A 26445-nucleotide genomic window follows, 5' to 3' on the forward strand; every position below is an offset into this window, starting at 1 on the left:
ATAATTAAAATCATAATAATCCTTTGTTACATGCATATGCAGATGGTGAGGAAGTATATTTTCCTTTACCTTTCCTTTACTTAACTTTCCTCTCCCATTTACCCTAACCCTTCATATGAGCTGGCCAAATGGCATCACCCATATGGTGAAGCAGTCATATATTTAAAGGTAGAGTCTGGAGGTTTGTTCGTTGCAGTTTCTAAACAAAACATTCAAACTGGGCCCCTCCTCTTGGGCTCAACTGTGCAGCCTCCTGCCCCTGGTAGCAGCAGCAGCAGCAGTTGTCAGGACCGCAAAGAAAAGGAAATAGGGTTGACTGTGCTTTCCATTAAAGGCAAAAGAGCCAAAAAATGCAGGAAATACAGTAGTGAAGCGCTGGAGCCGCTGGCCGATACTCGGCAGGCGCTTCAAGTATTATGCTGTAACGAGTAGGAGGGCTGTTGTGGTGAGCTGGGAAGTGGAAGTTAGCGTCGAGCTAGCTGGTGTTAGCGGTGGTGGATAGCATCCGCCACCAGCACCCACTAGTATCCGGGACAGCTAGCGGGGCTAGCAGCCCTCCTACTGTGCTGCCCGGAGCTTCACCTGAGCTCTGTCATTGGCTGGAGAGAAAACACAGACTCCCCACCCAGAAGCGTCCCCATGCACAACAAAACAAAGCAAAAGACCAAAATACAGGCGGGGGGAGGGGACTCTGCAGACACTGTCACCACCACCGAGGACTAGAAGCCCATAGGTGATGATCAAGACAGATTTCATTTGTATAAGTCTATGTTAATTCTTGGGCAAAAACCTCTAGACTGCAGTATTTGTAGCTTAACTATGCTACATTTTTACCTTAATTAAACAGCTTTGGAGTAATTGTGATGGTTTAATAAATGGTTTAACTTGTTACGAGGGAGAATGGAGGCACTCTGCCTTCCACATGCATGTCACTTATTGCGTCTCTTACTGTAGCTGAAAAACAACTCTGCAAGATCAGTGCCACCGCCCCAGTGTCCCAGCTATTGTCTCTGCACACCACGACACAAACGCGCAGCAACCCATGATCTCTTGTTTATGATAGATTAAACTACACAAATAAACACGTCCATATCACTGGGTTTTGCTGCTGAGCTGCTGAACAATGCTAAACCTGCTACCCGGCTCAGGCTCCATGTTTTGCACAAGAGTGAGAGCATCTCTCTCATTGCATAGACTAGCTAGGACAAGCCAGTGAGGGCAGCACGAGAAACTAAATGTGAGAAGAGCTCCATACTTGACCTTTTTATTTTCTGAAAAATGTTTTAGGCCCATAAATGTTAATAAAACTGAAGGCAGGACAGATGACACTTAAACATTGTCCTGTGGTGATGTTGTTTTTGTTTGATTTTATACAGGTTTCTGACAGACCTGGGTACAAGTGCCTGTTGGAGTGCTGACTGTCAAAGATGAGGATACACCTTTCTCTCCAAATCATCTTCACCCCCGACACGGTGCGTACACTGCCATCATTAACGAGGGAGGTATTATAATTGACAATCTGCCAAACCTATAAGCACTTTGCTTTAACTCAAGTGCAAGTAAATATATTGCATACATGTACATATACTACAGTAGATGAGCATTTGTTAGTACAACATACATTTTCTATTCCACTTGACTCGTTTTTAAGGCAATAGGTTTGCATGCTTTTTTCTGCATAAAGTTAACTAATTAAAATTTACAGTGTGTCTTTAGACAGACACCTCACAAATATTGGATGGGACTGATTGGGAAAGATACAGTATGTTCAGGAAACCAACAATGTTGAGAGAATAATACTAGATTATCAATAATGATAACCAATAAAACAACAATCCTTCTGGTTTACCTTGTACAGTATGTGTAGGCTTTACTTACTATTATGATTCCAATATAATTACCACCCACCCATCTTCCCTCTGTTTCAATTTTACTCCATAATTTCCCAATATTTTACCATAATTACTCATAATTCTGTCAATTCAACTATACTTGACTTTTTTTTTCTTTTTTTTTTTACATTACAATGGAATTAACAGTCATTAAATTATATTAAAGGATTACCCATGTTTTTTTAATTCTCTTTGGCAATAATTGCAGCCTTTATTGTGAAGGTGCTGAATTTGGTGTGGCTTATGTTTCTGCATTTTGTGATCATTATGAGATCTGTAATCTGTCTGTGTAGCTTTGGCTTTATGCTTTGCCTCTCCACCTTGTTGGTTTCTATCTATCTAAAAAAAAATCGAATCTAATTTTGTTTGTTTATTGTTGTTAGGAGCCACATATGCAAAAAAGTAGAAAAACACGCACATCCCAAAAAATTGTAGGCCTGGGTGCTGGACTCAAAGGTAAATACTCAATGAAAAGCACACCAGAGATGGCTCCCATCAATTTATTGTGTAACGTTTCGGGGCAAGCCCTTCGTCAGACATCAAGGAGCCACATATCTCATATCAAATGATTAAAACATTAAAGGAAAATGTCTTTTTCAGCAGCCTATACAAAAAAGTCCAAACTCTAACATCCACATTATCCAGTTTGTTATTAGGCAATAAAACCAAGATGAAACTTGTTTGTTTGTCTTTGGACGAGTATCCATTTACTTGTTATAGCAGCATGATAGTTTAATTTGGCAGAATAAGAAACACAACACTTTCTGACTGCAGAGAAAACAAGAACAAGTGAGAATGAATCTTTCAGTCACTGAAACGGTCTCGACCTTCTGATGTTCACATATGGGAGTCAAACGCTGTGGCCATGTTCTGAGAGCAGAAACCGTCCGTCTTTCTCTTTCTCTCAGCTCACATCACACAGCGGCAAAAGTCAGGTGGAGTCCCACTCTCTGCCCCCCCCCCCCCCCACACACACACCCTTCAGCCGCGTGTGACTTAATTCCCATGAAGTGTCCGAACATCTCCAGACAAAGGCTCCCTGTTATCTGGCCTGCACAGATGGGTTACCGACGCCGAATTTGCTTGAAAAGACAAAAGAGGACTCTAACCGTAAGAGCAAAAACTCGGGACTAGTCCACTCCCCCCCTCACCGAACCTCCCCATCTCCCCTCATCCCAACCCCCATCATCCCTCGGTCCCAGGGGGCTGGTGAGAGGCGCGTGCGGCAAGTGTGCCTCTCAACTTCGTGGTAGCGCTTGGGTTTTTTCATGTTCCGTGCCGCGCATCTTGTTTGCATGATGATGCCCCTCATATTTCAACTGTGTGGATTTTATAATTAAAGTTTTTAAAATAAAATGTTATAGAATAAAATACAGGCCATAAAAATATGAATTCAATCTTGACTGTAGGCTTTTGAATGGTAACAGTGCCAACGCCAAATCCCTTTGCGACTTTCCTTTGTGCTTTTATTTAATATAGTTTCATATTTATCACTCCTTATGGACTTTATGCTTCAGTTGTGTGATGTTTCCACTGTGTAAGAGTAAAACTGAGTGGTTCTTAGATATACAGTGTGCGTTTTTCAGTGTGAACCATGTGATGTTAAATAGTCCTTTACTGCTGCACACTGCTCCTCTAGACAGACATTGTTCACCCCCATCAACAGATTGAGCTTTGTGTTTCGTCATCACCATATAATATTGATAAACAGGCATTTCATGATGGCTTGGACGCCATAATATCCAGGAGTCAAGCTATAAGGAGACAATCGCATGGAGTTTCTAAACGGGGGGGGGTGAGGATGGTTTGTTTTCAGTTGGACAACGTGGACCTATTAGAAGCATGCAGATGGGATACCCACGCTAAAACTGCGTGGAGATCATGTGTCCTATGTAAAGTTTATAGAAAAAGAGTGTGTGTGTGTGTGTGTGTGTGTGTGTGTGTGTGTGTGTGTGTGTGTGTGTGTGTGTGTGTGTGTCTGTCATCATCTTAGCTGCTATATGATGGTGGTACGGGGGGATTGGCTGTTCGAGATGCTGGTGTGGTGGGGCAGTTTGGGGTGGGGTCATTGAGGGGGGTGGGGTTCAAGGCTCAGTAACAGACAGCCATCTGGTCCCCATGGCGCGTGCTGCGCGCGTGGTTCCCCTGAGTGCAGTGGCATCTGATGGCTTGTCATTGCTCCAGTTTTTTTTGTTAGGTTTGATATTCTGCAAATTCTTATATCTGTAATTCAGGTTTGAGTCGTGCCTCGCCTGAGACGATAGCTGGTTGATGACAAAATCAAGTTCAAATCCAAAAGATAGAAAAGTTTAAATATTTAGCCTACTGAAATGCAATGCATCATAAATGTACAACTAGGCTGACTGTACACTGTGCGGTGGCTATTGTGAGCAGCACGCTCCCCTCGCTGTTTCTCAGCCCCCGCCGCCCTGCATGAAGCGTTGGCGGCGGGGGGATACACCCTACAGGTAGACACTCCCCCAGGCAGGAACTCCAAAAAAAAAAAAAAAAAAGGTCATATGCAAAACTATTGTTGTCAAAATCTAAGAGCAGATGTTATTTGAAAGTAGCGTGGCTTGGGTATGTGATTGGAGTAAGAGTCTGTCTGTGTCTACACTGTTCCATACACGCAAGCCTGACCCCTATGCCAGCGATGTGTGTATTGCACTCTGTTGTTCAAAGAGCATAATATGTGTATATACATATAGAAGTATATTATACAAGTATCTTTCTGTATATTTTTTATATGTAGTATTCACCATTACCCAAATGATATGTTATCAAAATTACACATAAAAACCTGAGCATTGGAGTCGTACACCAAAGGAAAACAGCAAACAAATCCTCTCCTCTCTCCTCGAATTTGTTGTTAGAGACAAAGTATATATATTTTTAATGCAGTCTGTTGTGTTTCATGTGCAGCTACTCAAATAAATGAAGACTATGCTTTGTTTCCAAGCATTGTTGCATGCGTAATTACGCACAAATAAATGCATTTACTTACTATTATATAGCCTATAAATGACATAACACAATAGAGCAAGATATAAAATAACAGTGAAATTAATTGTTAATTTTATTTTAACTTTATATAGCCTACATTGGAGCACTGGGCATTCGGTGCATCCAAACCTAAAGCGTCTTTACGCACACATTTCTTCAGCTGCTTGAGACAGATTTAGTCTGATTTAGTTTATGGATCATAACGCAGACAAGCACTGCAGTTGTTACGCTTGGATCGAGTAGAAGACAGATGGTTATCATGCTAAATGTGATGCGTTTGTGTTGTTTTCATCGAATACGTGGCCAATTCGAATCGTTTTGTGTCGGCTTGGGGGCGTACCCGTGACGCACGAAGACCGACGCCACGGACCTGGATAAATACCGCTCCTCTCGGCCTTTAGAGACACATCTTCACCGATTTCTCTTTCGGACACATCCCTGGCACAAATTCAACGCTGAAAATGTCTCCTAACATGACCTGTGAAGCTCTCCCGTCTTTTCCTCCAAGGCTGACTGTGGCCAAACGAAAACAGGCGCTTGAACTCAGAAAGGTAAGCGAAGGCACTTGACTTCCCTTCATAATCTTAAACCATTTCTCAAATGTATTTCTTTCAATGTGTTGAAATATTTACTTAATGTAATTTGTTTCTTTTCAGTCTATGAAACCTCTGATGGAAAAGAGAAGGCGCGCACGTATCAACGACAGCTTGAACGTCTTGAAAAACCTCATCCTTCCCCTCACTGGCAGAGATGTAAGTTATTATAATGATTCCTATATATCCAGAGAAAAAACCATGTTCAATATCAATGAAACCTTTAGGCCATTATTTTTTTTTAACATTTCATTATTATTTTCTCTAGAACACTCGATACTCCAAACTTGAAAAAGCCGACATCCTCGAAATGACCGTGAGGTTTCTCAGCGACATTCCACCCGTTAACAACAAAGGTGAGTTATTGTTCTGTCTCTTTAATGCGTTTGCTGACGATTTTATAAACAGTGGACACATTATTTGTGAACATAAAACTAATATTTCCATTGTATTTTCAGATTCCACAGACAGTTACAGAGAAGGCTACAAAGCCTGCCTGCAGCGCGTCTCCGCTCTGCTTCCCAAAACCAGCCTGGACCAGGACGCGTGTCAGCGGGTGAACGACTTCGTTCAGCAGTCCATGTCCGCCACCGTCACCGCTACCCCAACCTGCCTCAACTGCTGCACCCAGAGCTTCAAGACTTTTCCTCAGATCCAGCATAAACTCATGAGCATCAAATCCAGCTTCAGCTCCAGACAGGAGAGCCAGTCCCGCAACAGCAGCGGCGCAGTGGTTTCCAGTCCCGCACAGGCAGGCCCGCAGTCTGTTAGCGCAGCCATGTGGAGACCTTGGTAGATTTCACAAGTTAAAGTCACCGAGTCTTCAAAAAGCCTGTGAAAAGCCTCCATCTAGGCAACATGTTGAGATAACATCACTTGTAAATATACACAGTGAGTTAATGCCGCGTTTCCGTTGATGAAAAGCCAGAATTCATCGTTAAATCGTACTGTTGAGTATTATATACTTACGTTTTGCGCACGAGTCTGTTGTCCTGTTATGAGTTGACAAGTTTAGACAGTCGTATTTTTTTTTAAATCTGCATGTATGTATCCGGTAAATAATTAGTCCTCCTCGCGGACTAAGTTATTAAGGGCTGTTGAAACAGCCCTGTAAGACCCCAGGGGTCATTGTATGTTTAAATTTGCACCATAGACGTCAGCATCCTGAGTCTGTGCAGATGATTTTGTAGACACATAATGTGTCAAACTAAGTATCTCTGTTGGGATGTGTTTTATGCTATTGAAAGCATGTACTGTATATATGCTATATAAACAAATAAAACTACGATGTAGTGTTATATCTCGTGTTGTGTGTTTGTTTATGCTTGATTATAAGAATATAGGTCCACACTCATGCGTAATGGTACATCTTTAGCGCACAGATGGCAACAACAAGAGGGCCACACAAAAGATATGTCATTTGTATTAAAATAACATGGACAGGAAAATAAGTCCCAGCAAAGCGCGCCACACACAAAGATACACATTAGGGGGATGCAGTTGGGGAGACGCTCTGTGAGGCTGCCTCCTTCCAACAATAGACGCATGAAAACTTAACGACTACAGCAGGCAATGATTTAAACTCTTTGTGTCGCGACGAGCTAATGTTTCCTGTCGCGGGGACACCGCTATGATTAGCGAACAAAGGCAGGGGAGACACATCTGTCGAGCAGATTCTAACAGGACATTGGAAAAAGTCGTTGCGACTGGATGGATGCTGTGTCCAAAGGCCCCTATCTGCATAATTATGCAGCACTGAAGTCTGATCTGCTGCAGTCTTTGCTGCCCTCCTCCGGCAGTTGCAGGCAATTACACGGTTTTACATAGTACACAATCATATCCTTTCCCGTTTAATTCACTCCAAGGCATCGCTCACTAAAGGGAAGAGGAAACTTTGAGAGTACTTTTTTTTTTCTCTCGCCACAAGTCAAAACAGAGCTCTAACGTTTCTACTGAGCTGAGGCTCCGCGCAGATGAGTCATTTCTCTTTGAGACCGTGTCTGTAGCGGCCGACGGACACCGGAGGAGTCCGATTTCCCCTTCTCTCCATCGCACAGGAATCTCGCTGCACCACGAGAGCTTATCATCCTCTTCCTCATCATCGTCACCATGTCGGTGCCAGAGGCGCGCGAGGCAGCATCCTCTCTCCAGTTATGCAGGTAGGACGTTAAAAGCACATGTGCGAGCGAGCCGGCTTCAGCCGCTAATAAAGTGCTGCTGCCCCATCGACTTAATGACGAGAACCGCGCGGAACTACCGGTGTCTCGCCGCGTGAGCGAGCGTCCCCCCACGGGGATGATCCCCCGTGTAATCCGCCTCATGTCCCGTTATAATGCACAACGCGTCACCGTGTGCAGACACCGGTCTCTGGGGTGAAATCCTGGAATCGGTGATGGAAAATGAAAAGGCGCATTTACACGTTTTTATTCAGCGGGCTTCCGGCAGAAGTGCTGATCATCTAGTATGTCGCATGTCGTATGTGATGACCTCAACGCCGATAGCACCGGCAGGACGTGCTATCAACTACCAAGGACACATTAAGGTCGCCATAGATTCACCGACACGTCAATAAAAGTTTTATTTCAATCTGCAACCTTCAGATAGGCTAATTCGTCTCCTGTATCCGGGTTGTCTAGACTGTGTGGTGAAATCGCGTCTCGCCCAGTTGATCCATTATTTATTGTCCCATGTGGAATAACCAGGACCGACAGAGGATAAAAAGGCAGTTCTCTGTGGTTCAGTTGGATGTTACCCATTAAAATACCTTTGCAATGAACAGGCTTCATTTCCCTGTAGCACGCAGGGCAGATTGTACAGTACCTGTGATCGCCTGTAGGCGGAGGCCTAACAGCTAAATCATAGGCTATGTTTGAAATTGAATTAAACTATCCCCAAAGCAACTGGACAGGATAAAACTGGACATATCATGACATAGAGAGTTACAGTTATGTGACTAATTGTCACACAGGTGTGAACACTTTAGCAGAGATCTTCAAAGTAGATTCCACTCATGAGAGACAGAGAGTGATCTGACCTAACAGACAAATACAAGCCTCACACAGCAGTGAAAACATAGTAGGGCGACTGGGGATGGTTGTAACAAAGGGATGGTTGTAACAGCATCCCTTTCACCATAATGTGTACCCACTCCCTCCCTGATCGTGCATGTGAATTTGCATGGCTGCGTGAAGAAGTGTGTTTAGGTTTTACAGCCAAAGAACATATTTTTAGGTCTGAAACTAATATTTTGGACTAAGTCTAAATTTTTGATTAGTACTGATACCGTTGAAGTTTGAATTTGGCTACTTGTATAAGAGGAAAGAGCAGGTTCTTAGGTAAAATATGAGTAATTTCATTGATGTTCATTTTAAACCACCAAGCTGGTACAGCTAGTTAAACAATGGCTGACAGGGTGGGGATGGTAGTAAAACCTTTTTACACATTTCTGTTCTCACTCGTCAGAACAGCATCTGTAGAGCATAGCTAGATCAAAGGCCATATTATAGTTTGTATACATACACAGATAGAGGGAACCAGGCCAAGAATGTAACAAAGCCAACCAATGTGAGAATCTGTATAGTTAAGCAGTGACATACAGAGTACAGTGATATGGCCACTTGGTAAAATCACACCATTACAAAACATGTCAAGGTCTTCTTTACTTTTAAAGCAGAATTATAACCAAACAATACAGTTAAGACAGTTCAACCCAAGTAAAATGAACAATAAAATATTTGTTTGGCCACAGTGTGACAGGAAACGGTTTAGAGGTAAAATATGACTAATTTCATTGATGTTCATTTCAAACCAGTCAAACAATGGCTGACAGGGGTGGGGATGGTGGTAAAATGAACAATAAAATATTTGTGTGGCCACAGTGTGACAGGAAACAGTTTAGGAAATGTTTTTTTTTATGTAGAAGACAAGACCAGATACGTTTGTTCATAAATATTTGGATATCTGAGTTTGTCAGTGTGAGTCAGAATGTGACTTCATGTGCCATAAACTGTAATTACGTTTTGAATAGGTGTAATGAAATACTGAGCAGTAGATTCTGGCCTGAAGAGAAGCTTTAGAGCCGTTTACTGACAAATGAGTAGGACAGCCACAGCAGTTTGTACAGTCAGCTGAGGTTCCTTGTTGTTGTGACCCTGTAGAGTGATGCCAGCAGATGGAGACATCAGCTCTAGATCCCGTACAGAGTTTATACTGATACAGATCAAATGGTGTGTGTGTGTGCGCAAACATTGCAACTTAATATATGGATAGTTTGCTCTGCCATTGATTACAAGTTGCTTTGGGTTGGCTCATCATCCAAATGTCTAAAATGAAAACAAGATTACTCAGTAATTCAGTTTTTCCCTGGAAGTAAGAGGAATTGTTCAAACACTAATGCATGTGTGGGTGAAGTGAGTATTTTAAGGTTGTGTTTACAGTTGTATGTGAGTGTTTGACAAATGCCTTCCTCACCTGGTGATGTAAGCTTGTCTTGGCTAAAGTGCAGTTCAACCCCAGTTTGTGAGGTTTCCTGAAGCCCAGTCAGTTGTGGTCTTTGCTTAACTCTCACTGTTGGGCCTTGGGAAAGAAATGACACTAATGCCTGCTTTTCTGAAGCTACTTCGAAGTTTTCACCAATATTTTTCCTTGGCACAGCCGCACAGGTAAAACTTTGGGGTTTTGTTTGTTTCAGTAAGATGATTTTGGTAATGGGTGACAATTTTCTTCAAGGGAGTCATGCACCTTCTCTGTCAGTTGTTCCAGATGTTGTCAACTTACTAGCTAAACGTGAGTTTCCACGAGTTGCCGCACGAGTTTACCCGAGTAAGGAAAACGAATTTGATTGGTCGTTATCGAGCGGGCGGGATATTCAATGTTTGGGGTGAGACCAAGCTCGGTGTGTGTGTGTGTGTGTGTCTCAGACGTTTGATTGACGGATGACAGATCCAGTATCAGTGGCTGATGAATTGTGAGCAACGTGACGTATAATTCGTGTGCCTGCATTATCCAATGTGAAAAAAAAAACCCACTTTCATCCCGGATTTACTCAAAAATAGAATTTTTCACAAAGTTTGGCCTACATCGTCTGATAGATGAGTTATTACACTAATGTCAAGACCCACAGTGGGCTCAAATTCAATTTTCTTTTCTGAACACCTTTAAAAACTAATATTCAGTAGAAGCAGCTGGAGACCAGGCCCTGTATATTTTAGATTTTAGGTTGTACAATATTCATATGCATATGAAATAATTTCTACATTAACATAAGTCTGATAATTTCAAATATCAACCTTGAGGCTGAAAAATTAGGCCAACATGGACGTATTAAAAACTGCACTACTTCAAATGACCACAAGGCCCCATAGACTCCCATGTCCCAAGTCACTTGATTAGATTTGGCTTAGATTTCTATATGGGTATCACTTTGAATGATTGGCAAGTAGCCTAAGTGTTTTATTTGCCACAGCCTTCTTTCCTCTGAAGTCTGTGCTTCACGTGTTCCTACTTGTTGCCCATTTTCTGATTGGCCAGGATTTCGTCAGCGTCAGGTGTGTTGACAAAGTCAGCAACAGGGGAAGAGCTCTCTCCGAGCTTCAAAACCGCTCTTCAGAAACCTTTGGGTGATGTCATGAAGCCTGTTGGCTGTTGCATTACACTGTAAACTATATTAGTGATCCATCCAGTACATCATCATGCTTTTGGTAGGTATTTGTGATCAGGATTTTAATGGATTTTCAGACTATGTTGTAGTTTGGAAACACTGTTGCCACATTTTGGTTCTTTCACTCCTCTTTAAAACCAGTATCAGTTGCTTGAGGTGTGGCCATGCTTTTTTGCCTGTCTACTGTATGTGCCAGTAGGACCTGTGACACCTTTGGTGCAATATGGTCATAAGATACAGTATAAGTGGCTATGTATCAGTGGTTGTGCTGAGATCCAGTTTGACCAGTCATGACATCTAAGGCGGGGTCAACACTAAACCCTGTATGACATCACTCACCGTAGGAACGCCTGCTCCCAAATAGTCAGAGGTTGTGAATGTGGAGATCATTCAGGAGGATAGTAGGTTAGTGAGTGCCAGACAGAGAGTCAGCTGGAGTGTAAACATGCGTTGCTTTAGGCCTCGGACCAGCAGCAAGGATGAAGTGGACAAGACAGCAGCTGCCCTGCAGAAACATCCATCAAGTCCAAATCAGCAAGTTAGCAGTGATGCGAAGAACTCCATATATCAGCTCAGCAGGTTGTTCATCTCTCACACACACACACAACATTTTATGAAAGTACAGCAACACTTGTGACAACAGGCGTTATGTATGATTTGTTACAGTGCATTTGCATTGTCATGCAAAGGAGTTGTTCACTGGAGTCAAGGGTTAACATGTTTGTCTTTCAGTGCTACTGTTTGTGAGCTCAGCTGTTATTTAGTGTTGCAATTGCCAAGTTTCCCAGGATGCAACTCTGACTCATAGTGTTTAAATTGGAAGACTTGACTTAATTTGTATAAACAAAGAATCTAAATCACAGCTGTTGTTATTCTTCACTATTTGATTCCCAAGATTAGTCTGGTGATGATTATTCTGGGGTGCATACTTGTGTGTTTTGTGTGTGTGTGTGAGTATGAAAAAAGATTAGATAAGATGTGGTAAGACTGGTTTAACCCACGCACTGGAAACAGCTGAGATAATGATTTATGTCAACATGGCTAGTATGTGGATGCTTTCAACTTTGTTAAAAATTCCTCTGAAATATACAATGTTACCAAAGTTGAGCACATCATTTGTCCACACCAATTGCACTATATCTGATAGAAATGTTTTTAACTCAGCACATGTTTTTCTAGATATGTAGTTTAGTTTAGAGCTTTTGTCAACAAACATCTCTAAAACATTTTTCTGGGGGGTTATTTTTGATATTAGACGATAACCTTCCCTACGTTAAAGAATGCTTCAACTAAACAGCCTAGTTCAGCTAAATATATCACTAGTGTAGTAAACTAGATATGTTGGGTGGTTATAACACAGTAACTGTTAGTAAGTGCTCAGTGACTTCAACTGTAAACACACCACCATGTGCAAATTTTATTTATTTATTTATTTTTTAATGAGCCTCAAGTACCAGATGACAGATGAGACCAGATGAGAAGAGTTAGAAGACATGACCTTTCTTTGACTCTTGAAATCATCATGTTTCAACTTTTTCTAGCCTCCATCATATGGAGCAGAATCAGAAACCGTGATAGCACAAGATGCTAACGACTCCTAATGCTAATTGAGTTTCTCTTTGCTGTAGGATCATGCGGCCAGATGACGCCAACATTGTTGGCAACATCCACGGCGGCATCGTCCTCAAGATGATTGAGGAAGCTGGATGCATCGTGGGCACGAGACACTGCAACACACAGAATGGGGTGAGAGTCTACAGCAAGCTTCAGAGCTAACACTTAGATATTTCATTGTACCGTTGATAGTTATGTTGTTTTAGGTCCAAAAAAAAGTGAATTATACAATCATTATCTAAAGAACTAAAATTGCAGCCCAGTGGTTGTCTGCCTCCACCACTCAGACTAGTGTCAGGGTATATCTCAGATGCAACATGAACCTGTTGTGCAGTGTAGAAATTGTCTGTGTAGCACAATAAATGTGAACTGCTCAATTAATATGATTACCTATTTCATTAACACATGTTTCTTTCATGGTATTGTTTCTGTCTCCAGCATGTGATGGGTTATTTGCTCAAAGGAGTTGAAGATTTAGAGAGCATTAAAGAGATTGTGCAGTTTAAAGAAACTGATTCATTCAGTCCGTCTTCAATGTGAATACCATGACACAGTTACACAGTTCAGATTGTTTATTTTAAACAGATTTTTAATCTCACATTTCAAAGGGCGTTGCTGCATTGATTATGTTTATATACAGGACATGTCCCACATTCATTTTCTTTTTCACCATCTCAGTTTGCCCTCTCACCTGGTGAACTTTAACCAACTTTTGTTGGATTGTCATCTCACCTGCCAGACATTCTGATCATACATTGTGCAGATAAGTCAATCAGACAAACACATTGATAATCTTTTTGCTCGTACTACAGCACACATCCGCCTCATAAGACACAGGAACTATAGAATGAAAATACTGGTTGCACACAGTCAAATCAGATTGGTCTATTTTAGACATTTCTTGCCCATATATATATATTTTTTTTTTTACAACATTGTCTTTCACTTATGAAATTAAATAAGACACATATAGAATGATCAGGACAATTCACTACGAAGCACAAAAAGGAAAAGTGTTGTTTTTCACGTTTACACCTCACACCTGGGTCAAATGTCAAATTGCAGAAGGGAAAGCCAGTGACAACCAACAGTATTGTGTTTCCTCACTTTGTGTTACTACACACTGAGTTTCATCTGCCCCTTTGCATATTTTGTAAGTGCACCGCACACTTATCTTTTGAAGACATCATGATAAAACTCACGTGAACAACTTATCTGGACACACAGCCACCATGGTGCCACTGGAGACGTTAAGGTCAAAGGATAATAAACAAGATCATGTTTCTACACCTGGCTCTAATGACTTATTCTAATAATGAGTTAAAAGCAGCTTGGTAATGGATAAAAAACATCCTACAGTTGAGGAACATTAATTTAAGTGGACCAGACAAGGAGGAGTAAAATTAGTTTATATTTTTTGTTTGATTTGTGATTGTACAGAACTAAGTGAGCCCATTAGAGTTGCATAGTAAATTAGTACCAGTGAATCTGTGATCTTATTGCCAGGTGCTGAGATTTTTGGCTTTCAAATTTTCAAAGATTTTTTGGTGCATTCTCATTTAAAAACAACAGCAACATTTCCTTTAATGTTGTGAATGTGTGTATAATATTTGTATAACTTTTAGGCTTGATGTTTCTCTTATCCAGGACCGCTGTTTGGCAGCTTTGGTGCGAGTGGAGAAGACAGAGTTCCTGACCCCCGTGTTCATCGGCGAGGTCGCTCACGTCACCGCTGAGATCACTTACACCTCCAAGCACTCGCTGGAGGTGCAGGTCAAAGTCATGGCTGAGAACATCCTCACAGGTGACACATTTTTCACATTTTAGACATTCAGAACAGGAACTTACCACATTTAGTCGTTGCTTGAACTATTTCATAACGCTGCATGCCCAAAAATGCAGTCCAATGCTTCTGTTGTTTGTCCACCTGCGTTCACCTTTAGCCTCATTTTCACCCCTGCAGAGGAGATAGAAGATATTCATAACATGCAAACAGGAAGTTAGGCAGGCACACACACACACACACACACACACACTGCTAATTGAGGGTTTATATTCTGATAAACACTGTATTGTCCTGGTGAATACTCACACAGCTGAAATCAGACAGATTTCAGTGGATTCACAGCATCTACAAACATTTTGAGAAGCACAGGTGTCACTAATCACATCTGTCATGTCAACGATACCAGTGTGACAGTGACCCTGCAAGAAAATGAAACTGAAGTAGCTAAATGGAATTCAACCATCATTTACATACGCTTTTATATAAACCTGCTTGACTGGGGCGCCGTTTAGCTCAGTGGGTAGAGCAGGCGCCCCATATGCAGATGTAGTCCCATATGGAGTCCTCGCTGCAGCCGGCTCTAGATCAAATCCCGACTCGGGTGGCCCTTTGCTGCATGTCATTCCCTTTGCTCAAGTCATGCCTCCCCATTTCCTGTCTCTCTCAACTAAACTATCAATTAAAGGGATAGTTCAACATTTTGGCAAATTGGCCCATTGCCATAATCCCTATAGTTTTAGGAGTAGGTTCGTTACCTTTAATCCAACACAATCCAACGACTCCAAAACACTCTCGTGGACAAGTTGGATTGTGTGATGAGTTTAATGAGGGAAACCAAGAAATCCCATTAGCCTCCGTAGCGTAGCTCTGAGCAGCTCGCAGCTCTGCTCCGCCATTCTAAAAATAGCTTGCACCGACAATTAAAGATAACAAACCTACTCCTAAAACTATAGGGATTATGGCAATGGGCCAATTTGCCAAAATGTTGAACTATCCCTTTAAAGGCAAAAAGCCCCAAAAATATACATCAGAATAATAATAATAATAATAATAATAATAACCTGCTTGACTGGAGTGCAGACAGTAGGTGGGAAATGAAATATCAGAATCACTTTGGCAGCAGAAGTTATTCCATCAAAAAATTGAAATCATTAATAATTTGCCCATGTGTAATTTACGCTACAGTGGAATATAATTGTCAGTCCATGTCACTGGTAATTTATATAGTAGATCTTTCGCCTTTTTTTTTTTTTTAGCTAGTCTTGTCATCTCTTTGTGTTTGTTGTTTCCACTAAGCACACGTTGTTCACGTTGGGAGAAAAATGATGACCTCACTGTGATATTCTGCTTTTTGATCAGTAGAGGGCAGCACACAACAAGTAATGCAGCACTGCTGCAGGAGCTGAGGCAGGGGAACAAGAACTCAGAGCCATGTTGGTTTCCACTTTTAGATTATTCATAACTGATGTCTGTGATCTTAATGTCTGTTAAGATCTGCACACATTCAACGTCTGCTTTGTGCACATAAAAAGCATGCACACAGATACGTATGGAGACTGAGACGTACACAGCCCAGAGTCTCGTGAGTAAGACGCAGGAAGGGATCACATCGGACTGACCTAGTGTTATCACTGAACCTTTAAATGCCAGTGATAACAGCGATGTACAGACTGTCTGAAGCAACCAAATGTCATGTGCTCACCGTACTGCATCAGCTTGAATGCATGTCAAAATAGGAAAGATGATATACACATAATGATCAACATGTAAAGCCACATATACAATATACAACAGGAAGTGCTGGTGCATATATGATGATATGTAAAACAGCAAATCTCATTGGATTACATGTTGGTTTTTATTTAATGAGTTCATAATTAGAAGACAGCGTGTCATTAAAGCATTGTCAGTCTACCGTTTGAAGAGAGTGACAGAGAAAGAGAAAGAAACACAAATGGGAGGAGAGAGGCAGGCAGATATATCAGTGGGCAAAAAGAGAGCAGGGGGAAAAGGAAAGAGGAAGAAAGAGTGACAGTAGGGAAGAAAGAAGGATAAAGGGTGAGATGAGGTGTGAGAAACAAAAGAAGTATCCCCTAGACAGCCGTTGCCCTAGCAACAGGCTTGTACTGGTTGGTTGGCTGGTTGCTGGGCTGGAAGCAGGTTGACGGAGGCGGAGGCAGAGATATGAGATGACAGGTGGAGAGCAGCTTACATACAGGCATCGCCATGGACACCCTGCTACAGTACATGCCTGTCAGGAAGGACCCCAGTCAAGAAGAGAGCTGATTGACAGTAAATTCACAGCACTGTTTGGTTTGATTGACTACATGATTTGCGATTCAGTACAGTCATAACAAATTTAATATAGATTTTAATATGAATTTTAAATAAATACAGGATTTAGCCCTTATTCTTCTTTGTGATATTGGCCAAAAACAGTGTCTGATGTCATATTTGTTTCATGCAATCTGCAAATTTAAAATTCTAATTAATTAAAGACAGATTAAGGTTATTTAGTGAATACATTTTTCAACTCCACAATTCATTTATATGTTTCAGTCATAGACATATAAAGATGGATGTAGCCCTGACGTCACCCATACATGGCTAAAGAGCAGTTATGAAGCTCAGAGTGGGCTGATCCGTCATCATCATGTTGGCCGTGTCTGACGCCACCAAACTCCCGGCTGATAGAAAAATTAGTCAAGAGGAAGTCATTTGGCACTGAGTGTTCAGTGTACGCTGGCTGTCACTCCAACCAGTACACCCTCCATGTACAGTAAATGTTTTGACTGTCAGAGCCAGACCCTAGTGGCCATTCAAAGAACTACAGTTTTCTTTTCTTGTTTTTTTTTGCAGCTTGGTTTTAGGGTCAGAAAATGACATGCACATAGTTTCTGTATATATTTTAAAAATAACTTCTAGTTTGGAAGTGCACAGCTGTGCATGTATAAGATAAAAAGGGTAAACTTTGTAGGTTCAGAGTGAAGCCAGTGTGGGTGTAATATAGATGAGTGTAGCTCAAGCTCGTGTTGAGAGGGCATGGAGGTGAGATCCTCTGGGATGCTAAACTTTGCTATTGAGCTCTCTGGACCTGGGATTTGCTCACTTTATCACCAACATACAAATTCACCCTGATTAATATTTGATAGCAAGTTTCAGTCTAATGAAATCAAACAACATTGTAAGAAAATTAATTAGGATGCCAGCACTGTTTTGAGTCGTCAGCAGGTCAGTTAATGTTTTCATATTGCATATAAAGGCTGTATCAACATTAAGGGAGTGAGTGGTCCTGGAGAAAGATATATGAATAATAAAAATTAAAAAAAATACAGTTTTATTCAGTGTGACAAGATGTTGATATGTTGGAGTTTTAGACATGAATTTATACAGAGGCTCATTTGTATGAACATAATTGAGAGATATGTGATGTAAACAGCAACTCCTCTGACCTATTTCCAACTGATACGACTCATTAAAGTATCTTAAATAATGTCATCTGCAGCAGCATGCATACTGGATTTTGGTTGCCATAGTTACCCTGGTACCAATCTTTACTATGACAATGCCTTGGTTAGGCTGAGGCACAAAAAGTATTTGATAAGTTTCAGGAAAAGTAGCCTACTTCCTCAACATTAGGTGATTGTTGTCATGGATACAATAATAACAATGTGGTCAACTTTGTCGAATGCTTTTGGAAAAAATCAAAACATAAACTGCTGGTTTCACATGGGAATTGAACACTCTCCTCTGTCATATTTATCCATCCAGCTTAACCTTCTACTAATCCAGATTTTTCCTCCTTTTTGCCCATTATAATTACTACTACGATCACTAGGTGTCGCCTAGCAACAAATTGTAACTCAAGGTCATAACAAGGCACTGCACAAACGACTCGTTTCTTTTATCTTTTCTTTTTTTTTTTTTACAGAATGACAGTTTTAAAAAGTTTAATCCATGTTTTTACCTTGCGCCTTTAGATGCGTAATTTTTGCATATGGGTGACTGTGTTTATGTTTTATGCACAGTGGGTGTGTGCATCTGTACTGTATAGGCTACATGCATGTGTGTGGATGGGAATATGTGTGTGTTTTCTTCAGCGTTTGGCCCTTTAAAAGGTTCCTGCGGGGCCGAGGGGGAAGAGAAGATAACGGGAGCAGACATTATTTGCTTCTGTCATGTCGGCTTAGCGTCAGGCCTCACACACTGTGGCCCAGTCAGACACAAACGCCAAGCTGATGTACCTGCACACATGCTCCCACACGACGCACGCATGCACGTACCCATCACGCTGACACACACGCGGTTGTGTAGGGACAACCTGCGCGCACACAGACCTTGATCTGCATATGCTGACACATTCTGTATAGAAAAAGTCCCACACCTACGCATTCTCACACCCACACACATGCACACACACACACACACACACACACACACACACACACACACACACACACACACACACACACACACATACATACACACATACACATACACACATTACCCTTCTTTCCTAGAGAAGTCTCATACCGAGGCAGGACTGGCAGCGTTTTACATGTTCATGGCTACATTGTTGCCCAGACAAAAGATTGATTGACAGCTTAGACAGGAACACGAAAGAAGGAATTGTAGGCTACTCTTGGGTTGTAGACTATGCATATGTAGTTTGTGTTTATATTTCTATACATGCTTCTATACGTTAGAGCCTGAGTGTGGGTGCAGCCATGCATGATTTGCAGCTTGTGTGTATACGTTGCGTATATGTATACATGCATGCTTCTACTGTGACAGTACGTATATTACACTCTGCGAACATGCATCTTTGTATTTATGCATTCATGTTTATTTCATGTGTGTGTGTGTGTGTGTGTGTGTGTGTGTGTGTGTTTGTGTGCGTGTGTGTGTTGGGGGAGGGGGCAAGCATCCAGGTTCCACAGTCAGTCAGGCAGCATCTCGTCAGGCAGGCCTCAGTCACGGCCCCCCAGGGGAAGGCTGCCTACTGTGGGCACGAGCCGTGATGATTGTCCCCGCTGGGGGGGATAGCACATGCGCACTAATATACTACACGTACATGCACAATCACACAAAGACCAACGCACACTGGCACACAGATTTATACATACATACCCATGTGTGGTATGTATAAACATGCGTGGTAATACACACACACATATCTGTAGAACTGCACACATTCACAGAAGAACACGCATAGATCCAACATGATGCATACACTTCAGAGAGTTATGTGTGCTCAGGCGTACACATACACACACACACACACACAAGGATCTGCCGATATTAAAAAAAAACACTAAATATTAATGGATGAATAGACGCAATACAATAGTTTGTGCACAGTCACAAACACACATGAGCACAATTCCCACGGAGGTAATAAATCTTGTATTGCATGCACACTCAGGCACACATTTGCATAAACACACCATACATAGATCATGCCCCCTCAATATGCACACGCACACATCCATAGACAGAGCAGAGAGCAATGCATTGTGGGTTGAGGCTTAAAATAAGCATGACAGTTCCTGCCATGATCCCAGTGGCTCATGTTCTGAAAGAGTGCTATGGCAATAAACAAACACACTTTTGCAACCATTAAAATATATAGTAAGTATTGTTTTAGGCCTGGCCTAAATACTGCACCTTATAATTATTCATCCATCCTGTCAGACATCAAGCCAAAAACAGTAGAAAGTAGATGGGATATTCATGATGTGAAATCTAGGAAATCTAAATTTAAACCCAAAATAATAAGATAAATAATAAAATAATAAGATTGAGGCAAGTCTGACTTTTGGAGCACAGAAAAAAGCTTCCCAAGGGCTGATCTGAGGTCCGTAACAGGACATGCAACATTACTAAAGGTCATTTGAGTACAACAGAAAACAGTTTACTTTGAGTCACTGCAAAGTGTCATCTGTGGAGCAGGTTTTCGTCTTACAGTCAGTTGGATCTCTTCATTATGAATTTAGTTTGATCACTTCCAGTCCACGTCCAGTAAAATGTTGCATGATGTTTGAACTCAGGGTGAGAAATAGTTTTTGTTTTTTCTGTCACAAAGCTGCGTCCCAGAGCTCTACTTCTGGCATGAGTTCATCTATTCCTATCAGGCTGTAACATCCCACAGTGGGACTGTAATGTAGTTAAAACTAATGGAGCCTTGGCTCAGCACAATGGAAAATCTGTGGTTTTGATCACGGGGATCAAGCACTAAGAATGAATCTTGCTGCAGTGTCTCCGAGCTGGGAACACGCTGTTCAGGAAGGAGAAGAGAAAACAAGGGGAGTTTTCTGCTCGTAGGAAGAATAAAGGGTAGTGGGGGAGAGACAAAGGGGAGAGCAGAGGGGGTTGAGCAAGTGAAAGGCAGCAATAAATCAAGTGAAACTGCTTGAGGTTAAAGAAATGGATGAGGGTGAGGATGGAAAGAGATTGAGGCAAAAGAGGAGGGAACGCTTGAAAATATTAGCGATTAAAGCTCTTATAGTAGTGCAGACTGGGGTTTGGGGGTTGTTCAAAAAATTTGCTTTTAGGGAATTTTTTGAATCGTATGAAGTCATGATTGATGCCTTAAACTTAGAATACCATGGGACTGATGTGTGGATGATGCACGAGCAGTGCTGGAAGGATGTCTCTTCTACTTGAACACCCATGTGAATAGTCAAATCAGCTCCCGCAAGTGCTCTAATTTATAATAAAAGATGACAGATCGTATTGTGTGGGAATTTTGCTGCCTATCACATTTAAAAAACACATTCTCTGCCTATGTCGTGGTGATGTTTTTATTCGCTGGGTTTCTGTCCCTTTAACTGGGTGAATGTTGATAGATTGATTGAAAGTCAGATAAATAGGATATGTGTTTTTCATAGTTGCTCAGCTTAGCATTGATATCCTATGTTTTATATCTGCTACTCTAAAGTGCTTTCTGTTTGCAGACATTATACTCCTGTAAAATGAGTGTTGCTGGATGCAGATTATCCCACATGCATTCGATGCACTGCTGCATATCCATTACGTTGATGTTCTATCTATACCAATACACCACTATTTTATTTTGCCCTTTCTCATCCAAAAGCTGCCACAGTGCACAGAGTCATGGTGCTGTTAGTCCATTTGTCCAATGTTGTACCAGAGTGTGGAAATTTGAGTGAACAGATTTGTGGAGCTTGTGTTCATGGTCGTTGTAGCCAAAATCTTCCTATTCACTAATTCATGCTAACTAAGTAAGCCAGCTGTCGCTCCTGCTTGCTGAGACCCTTCCTTTGTGACTGCAATCACTGTGGTCACATAGAAACCAACACATCCAATGAACAGGAGTTTCTCTGTAGCTGTTTCAAAGATTTACTGAACTGAGGTCAACATCTGTATTACAGTATTAAAGTGCATGTTGGGAATGCAGGCTGCCTCACTCTTTACATGATACTGCAAAGTGTAAATAGTGTGAAGGTGGCCAGGGCTCAGGCGAGGACAAAGTCAAACACTGACATTGTCTGCTATTGATGCGGAGGGATTTCAAATTCAAAGCCGGTTCCCTGGTTACGTTCTGGTCAAAAAGGTTATCAGTCGGACTGGGAATGGTTCTTATAGCTCCCTGCTTCATTCCAATGCTCAGCCCACCACTATGTGTCCCTCTGTTCCTCCTTCCTCCTTTTATTCCCTCCATCCTAAACAGTTCATGTAAAAGGTCCAGCAGGAGCTAATAATAGACCGGAGTCACTCAGTCTTGGTGGAGTCAAGGATATGTAAATATGCCTCCCTTTCTCCTGTGGGCAACTTCCTGGTTGCTGGCAAGGGCGGGAGCCAACAAGAGGAGGAGGAGGAGAGAAGTGCGGTCGGCATGGCAACGCCACCCGGGTGCCTGCATGGTTTTAACTCGGGTGTAAAATGCAAATGTTATTCCCTAAGAGCAGCTTGCCATAAGTCTCCGCTCCCACTCTCTTTTCTCAACTTCACATTTCCTCCTTCCAAGTCTCAGGCTGATGAACTGTCGATCACTAGTCTCCATTTTGGTGAAGATTTCTTTTTTTTAAATGAAGCATCCTATTTTAACGTCCATGTTGAAGCAGTGCATAATTACCATGTGCAAGTTTTTATGTATTTGCCACAATGTATGAATAAAATAACAGCTACAGAAAACGCATTTTGTTCAATTGAGAAAACACAACTTTAATCTCAAAACATCAAAGTCAATTCACGATAATTAGACCAACCATCCCACTAACTTCATCAGATTATACAGCGGCCTGATGAATAAAGTAAAACCCTTACCACTTGTAGACAGATTTCATTTCAACCTGCTGGCCCTGTGCTGTCGTTAATCTGTGTGCCTCCCTTGTGTGCCATAACAACACAACCTCAAAATAGCCCTCTCTCTCTCTCTCTCTCTCTCTCTCTCTCTCTCTCTCTCTCTCTCTCTCTCTGTTAGGGAATTAAGTGAAAAAGTGTAGGCAGAATAGAGCAGATATCACTATGACAACCTCTCCGCCTGATTGCTATGAGATGTGATTTCTTCAAAGTTTTTCTTCTGATCTTCTGATAACTTTCTGTAGGACGGCAGAGACGACGCTGCAGCCCCCAACCGCCCTAAAATGTTTCATCTTCTGTATATGTGGAACCTGCAGCGACATCAGATGTGTCTATTTGCAGATGCAGTGCATGTCACTTAACAAGAATTGATATCAAATGCACAACAAGTTAGTCTGAGAGCACTGACTTTGAGAATTTTGGAAGGACTATTCACCCTAAAGACAAACAGTAGCATGAATTGTCCATACTGTAGATATTTACACTTTACATACCTGTTATCTAAACAGTTGAAATAATTGAGTAAATGTAATAATTTGAAAAGGAGAAAAAAAAAATCCAAAAGCCAACACGCCTAAAAGGGATTGAGTAGTGATTGATCAACTCGCCCAAAAGATTAGTTTCAAGCAAGTTCAGAACAAAAGTAATTAAAAAAACCAAATCAATCAGTTATGCATAGCTATTATTAATATTATTAATGAAAATAATATTTCTTTTGTTTTTTACAGAGTGCAAGATGTCATGCTGAAAGCCGTGTCAGATATTCCTTATAGTTTCACGTATCTTGAAAACATTGCTCATGAAGACCTTTGTAATCATCACAAAAGACAACACCTCTAATCATAACATGTCAACGATCAGAAAAACAATGAATGTCAAAACATAACTGTTTGCAAAGAAAATTTAATAAGTGGGTTGCTACTCACTGTGTACCATCCATTTTATATTTACAATACAAGAATGCAGAAAGTTCAGGATTTAGGGATTATGCTAAACCCTGTGCAAACCGACTGAACGAGTTTAGTGAATGCGAGCGTGTGCTCTGAATAGACATGAATGATTGTCTTTGAATATTGTCTCCATTTGTTTTCTGCTCCTTTGTTTGCAAAAGAAAGACTAATCTTTGGGCAGCACCAATGGATTTGTAAAAATTGGATTGGCTTTTATTGGGGTGTTAATGAAAAGTGTCTGCAAGTGTTGTCAAAACTGACAATAGCTATTTCAAAATGGTTTGCTCCGTTGTTGTTGGTGTTGTTTTATTTAACGGACTTGTCGAAACTCAGTTGGTTTACAGACACGAAAATAATCGTTTACCCATTTATTTGGTAGAAGAAAGCTGTAAAATTCCTCGCTGACATTTTGCTCGGCACAAGAATTCAACCTTTTCTCCGTGACCGCAGGTGCCAAGAAGCTGGCCAACAAGGCAGCGCTGTGGTACGTCCCCTGCTCTCTCCAGAATGTCGACAAGATTATGGAGGTGCCGCCCATCAAGGTACATCCATTCTGACCTTAAGTTTGGCATTTTACTTGTCAACTTCACTCTCTCTGTCTGACTGCCCTCCCTCCATATGTATAAGAAACACCGTGACCAGGAGTCAAGGAGGGGAGGACATCTGGTCGAGATAAAGATAGTGACATTTAACAAGCTGAAAAGCTCATTTTTACTCATCTTGTTTGTCTTGAAAGTCAACGTGATAAGATTTGTCTATCTTCTTTATAAACACCCATGTGTATGTGAACATGTTTCTCCCATGTTCTGTCTGTAGTATGCCAGTGAAGAGCAAGAGGAGGAGGGCAGGAAGCGCTATGAGGCTCAGAAGATAGAGAGACAGGAGACCAAAGCTAGGATTGAAGAGGTGGTGTCACCTCCAATCAACCCAGGTAACAACCCTAACCCTGATGGCCCCCATTCACCTCAAAGACAGAAGCGTAATCTAGACCTGGGGATGGTGAATTGAAAAACATTGCAACATATTAGCTGAAATCTAGTTTGATAAATGCTTACATAGAAATATAAAGTGTAATAATGGTTTAACCTGCATATCCTGTCCTGTTGTGTCACTTGTGTCTCCTAACAATAACCATTACAATATTGTTATACACATAATAATAACACTGTTATTTTCAAATTTTTCTAATTAATTGGCATTGGCTCAACCACAGATGATCCAGCAAAAGGTATGCTAACTTGTTCAGCTGGTTGCATGTCAGTCCGTTACAGCATGCAGTGTGTGTCTGTGGCTTTGCTTGGAAAATACACACTGGCAGGTTTTTTTATGAAAAAAAAAAAGTTTTTCACAGATCTTTTGTGTGTTTGTGTGTGTTTGCATTGTAGAACAGCACACTGTTGGTTTCAGCCAGTCCAGCCTGATCCATCTGGTGGGTCCCTCTGACTGCACACTTCATAACTACGTTCATGGAGGTGAGTCCAACTGTATTTTCCTCATCTTCTTCGTGTCCAGGTTGAAGGCAGAGTGGAGTCATGTTGTAGACAGTTAAAGGGATAGTTCACCCTAGAATGATATTTTGCTCATTATCTACTCACCCTCATGTTGACTAAGGGCTGGAAGAAGTTTCAGAGTCCTCCGTCCCTTCTCTGAGTTACAGGGGGTCTTGGTGTAGCAGTGCATGTCCATATAACGGTTGTAAAGGGACACCAGAGCTCTTCGTAAAAAAACACACACAAAAAAACATCCAAATACCTCCATGATGCTCGTATGTAATGTCCGTCTTGTGCTGAAGCCCCAAATTGCGTAATTGTCCCGAAAAAAATTAAATAAGTCTATATTTTAAGCTTGTTTGTAGCGGAAGCTTCTCGAAGCTCCTCTTCCTGGTCTGTCCAAATCTCGCCTGATTTGCGCCGGCGTCAGTGCGGTTACTGCGAATCACGCGAGATTTGGACGGACCAGGAAGAGGAGCTTCGAGAAGCTTCCGCTACAAACAAGCTTAAAATATAGACTTATTTAATTTTTTTCGGGACAATTACGCAATTTGGGGCTTCAGCACAAGACGGACATTACATACGAGCATCATGGAGGTATTTGGATGTTTTTTGGTGTGTGTTTTTTTACGAAGAGCTCTGGTGTCCCTTTACAACCGTTATATGGACATGCACTGCTACACCAAGACCCCCTGTAACTCAGAGAAGGGACGGAGGACTCTGAAACTTCTTCCAGCCCTTAGTCAACATGAGGGTGAGTAGATAATGAGCGAAATATCATTCTAGGGTGAACTATCCCTTTAACTTTTCTGTCTTACGGCCTGTGAGTTGTAGAGTCAGCTCCAGAGTCGGCCGATAACATACTGCTGAGGAAAACTGGGAAGCTCCTATGGGCAAATATTTTTTATTATTAGTAATGAATAAAATGACAACCTGGGAAGTGAAGGGTCTCTCAAGACCTCAGAAATTTTACAACAGGTGAAGACCTAGATTTCTTCCTCGGGTGTTGGTGGATAAAACCAGAATTGAAGAACAGTGAGTACCAAACTTCTGCTGCTGCTTGTGTTGCAGGTTTTTGTGAAAAATAACTTATTTCTAACGATCTGGTTAAGAGTCTATGGAAACCTGTGTGG

The 26445-nt window shown here is 41.5% G+C and overlaps 2 protein-coding genes across 5 annotated transcripts in view; both read left to right on the forward strand.

Moving 5' to 3' along the window:
* The first annotated feature begins 5182 nt into the window (after nucleotides 1-5182).
* On the forward strand, nucleotides 5183-6718 carry LOC146984449 (transcription factor HES-2-like). The gene is made up of 4 exons (XM_085781517.1): nucleotides 5183-5446; nucleotides 5552-5647; nucleotides 5757-5844; nucleotides 5947-6718. The coding sequence occupies exons 1-4, from the start codon at nucleotides 5357-5359 to the stop codon at nucleotides 6282-6284; spliced, it is 612 nt and encodes a 203-aa protein (XP_085637643.1). The 5' UTR covers nucleotides 5183-5356; the 3' UTR covers nucleotides 6285-6718.
* A 567-nt stretch (nucleotides 6719-7285) lies between these two features.
* Nucleotides 7286-26445, forward strand: part of acot7 (acyl-CoA thioesterase 7) — a 49779-nt gene continuing 30619 nt past the window's right edge. Inside the window, exons 1-7 of one of the 4 annotated variants that reach the window (XM_085781508.1) lie at nucleotides 7329-7647; nucleotides 12776-12893; nucleotides 14409-14565; nucleotides 24273-24364; nucleotides 24639-24753; nucleotides 25036-25050; nucleotides 25208-25294. In XM_085781508.1, coding sequence (XP_085637634.1) covers nucleotides 7598-7647; nucleotides 12776-12893; nucleotides 14409-14565; nucleotides 24273-24364; nucleotides 24639-24753; nucleotides 25036-25050; nucleotides 25208-25294 — 634 coding nt within the window. In that variant the 5' untranslated portion in view covers nucleotides 7329-7597. Of the gene's footprint in view, nucleotides 7648-11531; nucleotides 11727-12775; nucleotides 12894-14408; nucleotides 14566-24272; nucleotides 24365-24638; nucleotides 24754-25035; nucleotides 25051-25207; nucleotides 25295-26445 lie in introns of those variants that run through there. The other 3 variants (XM_085781504.1, XM_085781509.1, XM_085781505.1) reach the window with 3 other exon arrangements.

This window comes from Trachurus japonicus, chromosome 7 (genome assembly GCF_045865225.1).
Source record: "Trachurus japonicus isolate A0001 chromosome 7, Traja_1.0".
NCBI lineage: Eukaryota > Metazoa > Chordata > Actinopteri > Carangiformes > Carangidae > Trachurus > Trachurus japonicus.

What these genes read in the sequence shown, in the direction of transcription:
- LOC146984449 (XM_085781517.1), top strand. Translation starts at nt 5,357, where the DNA reads ATGTCTCCTAACATGACCTGTGAAGCTCTCCCGTCTTTTCCTCCAAGG. An exon ending in AGGCGCTTGAACTCAGAAAG is followed by an intron (nt 5,447 to 5,551) that starts GTAAGCGAAGGC and finishes GTTTCTTTTCAG; the next exon opens with TCTATGAAACCTCTGATGGA. An exon ending in TTCCCCTCACTGGCAGAGAT is followed by an intron (nt 5,648 to 5,756) that starts GTAAGTTATTAT and finishes TATTTTCTCTAG; the next exon opens with AACACTCGATACTCCAAACT.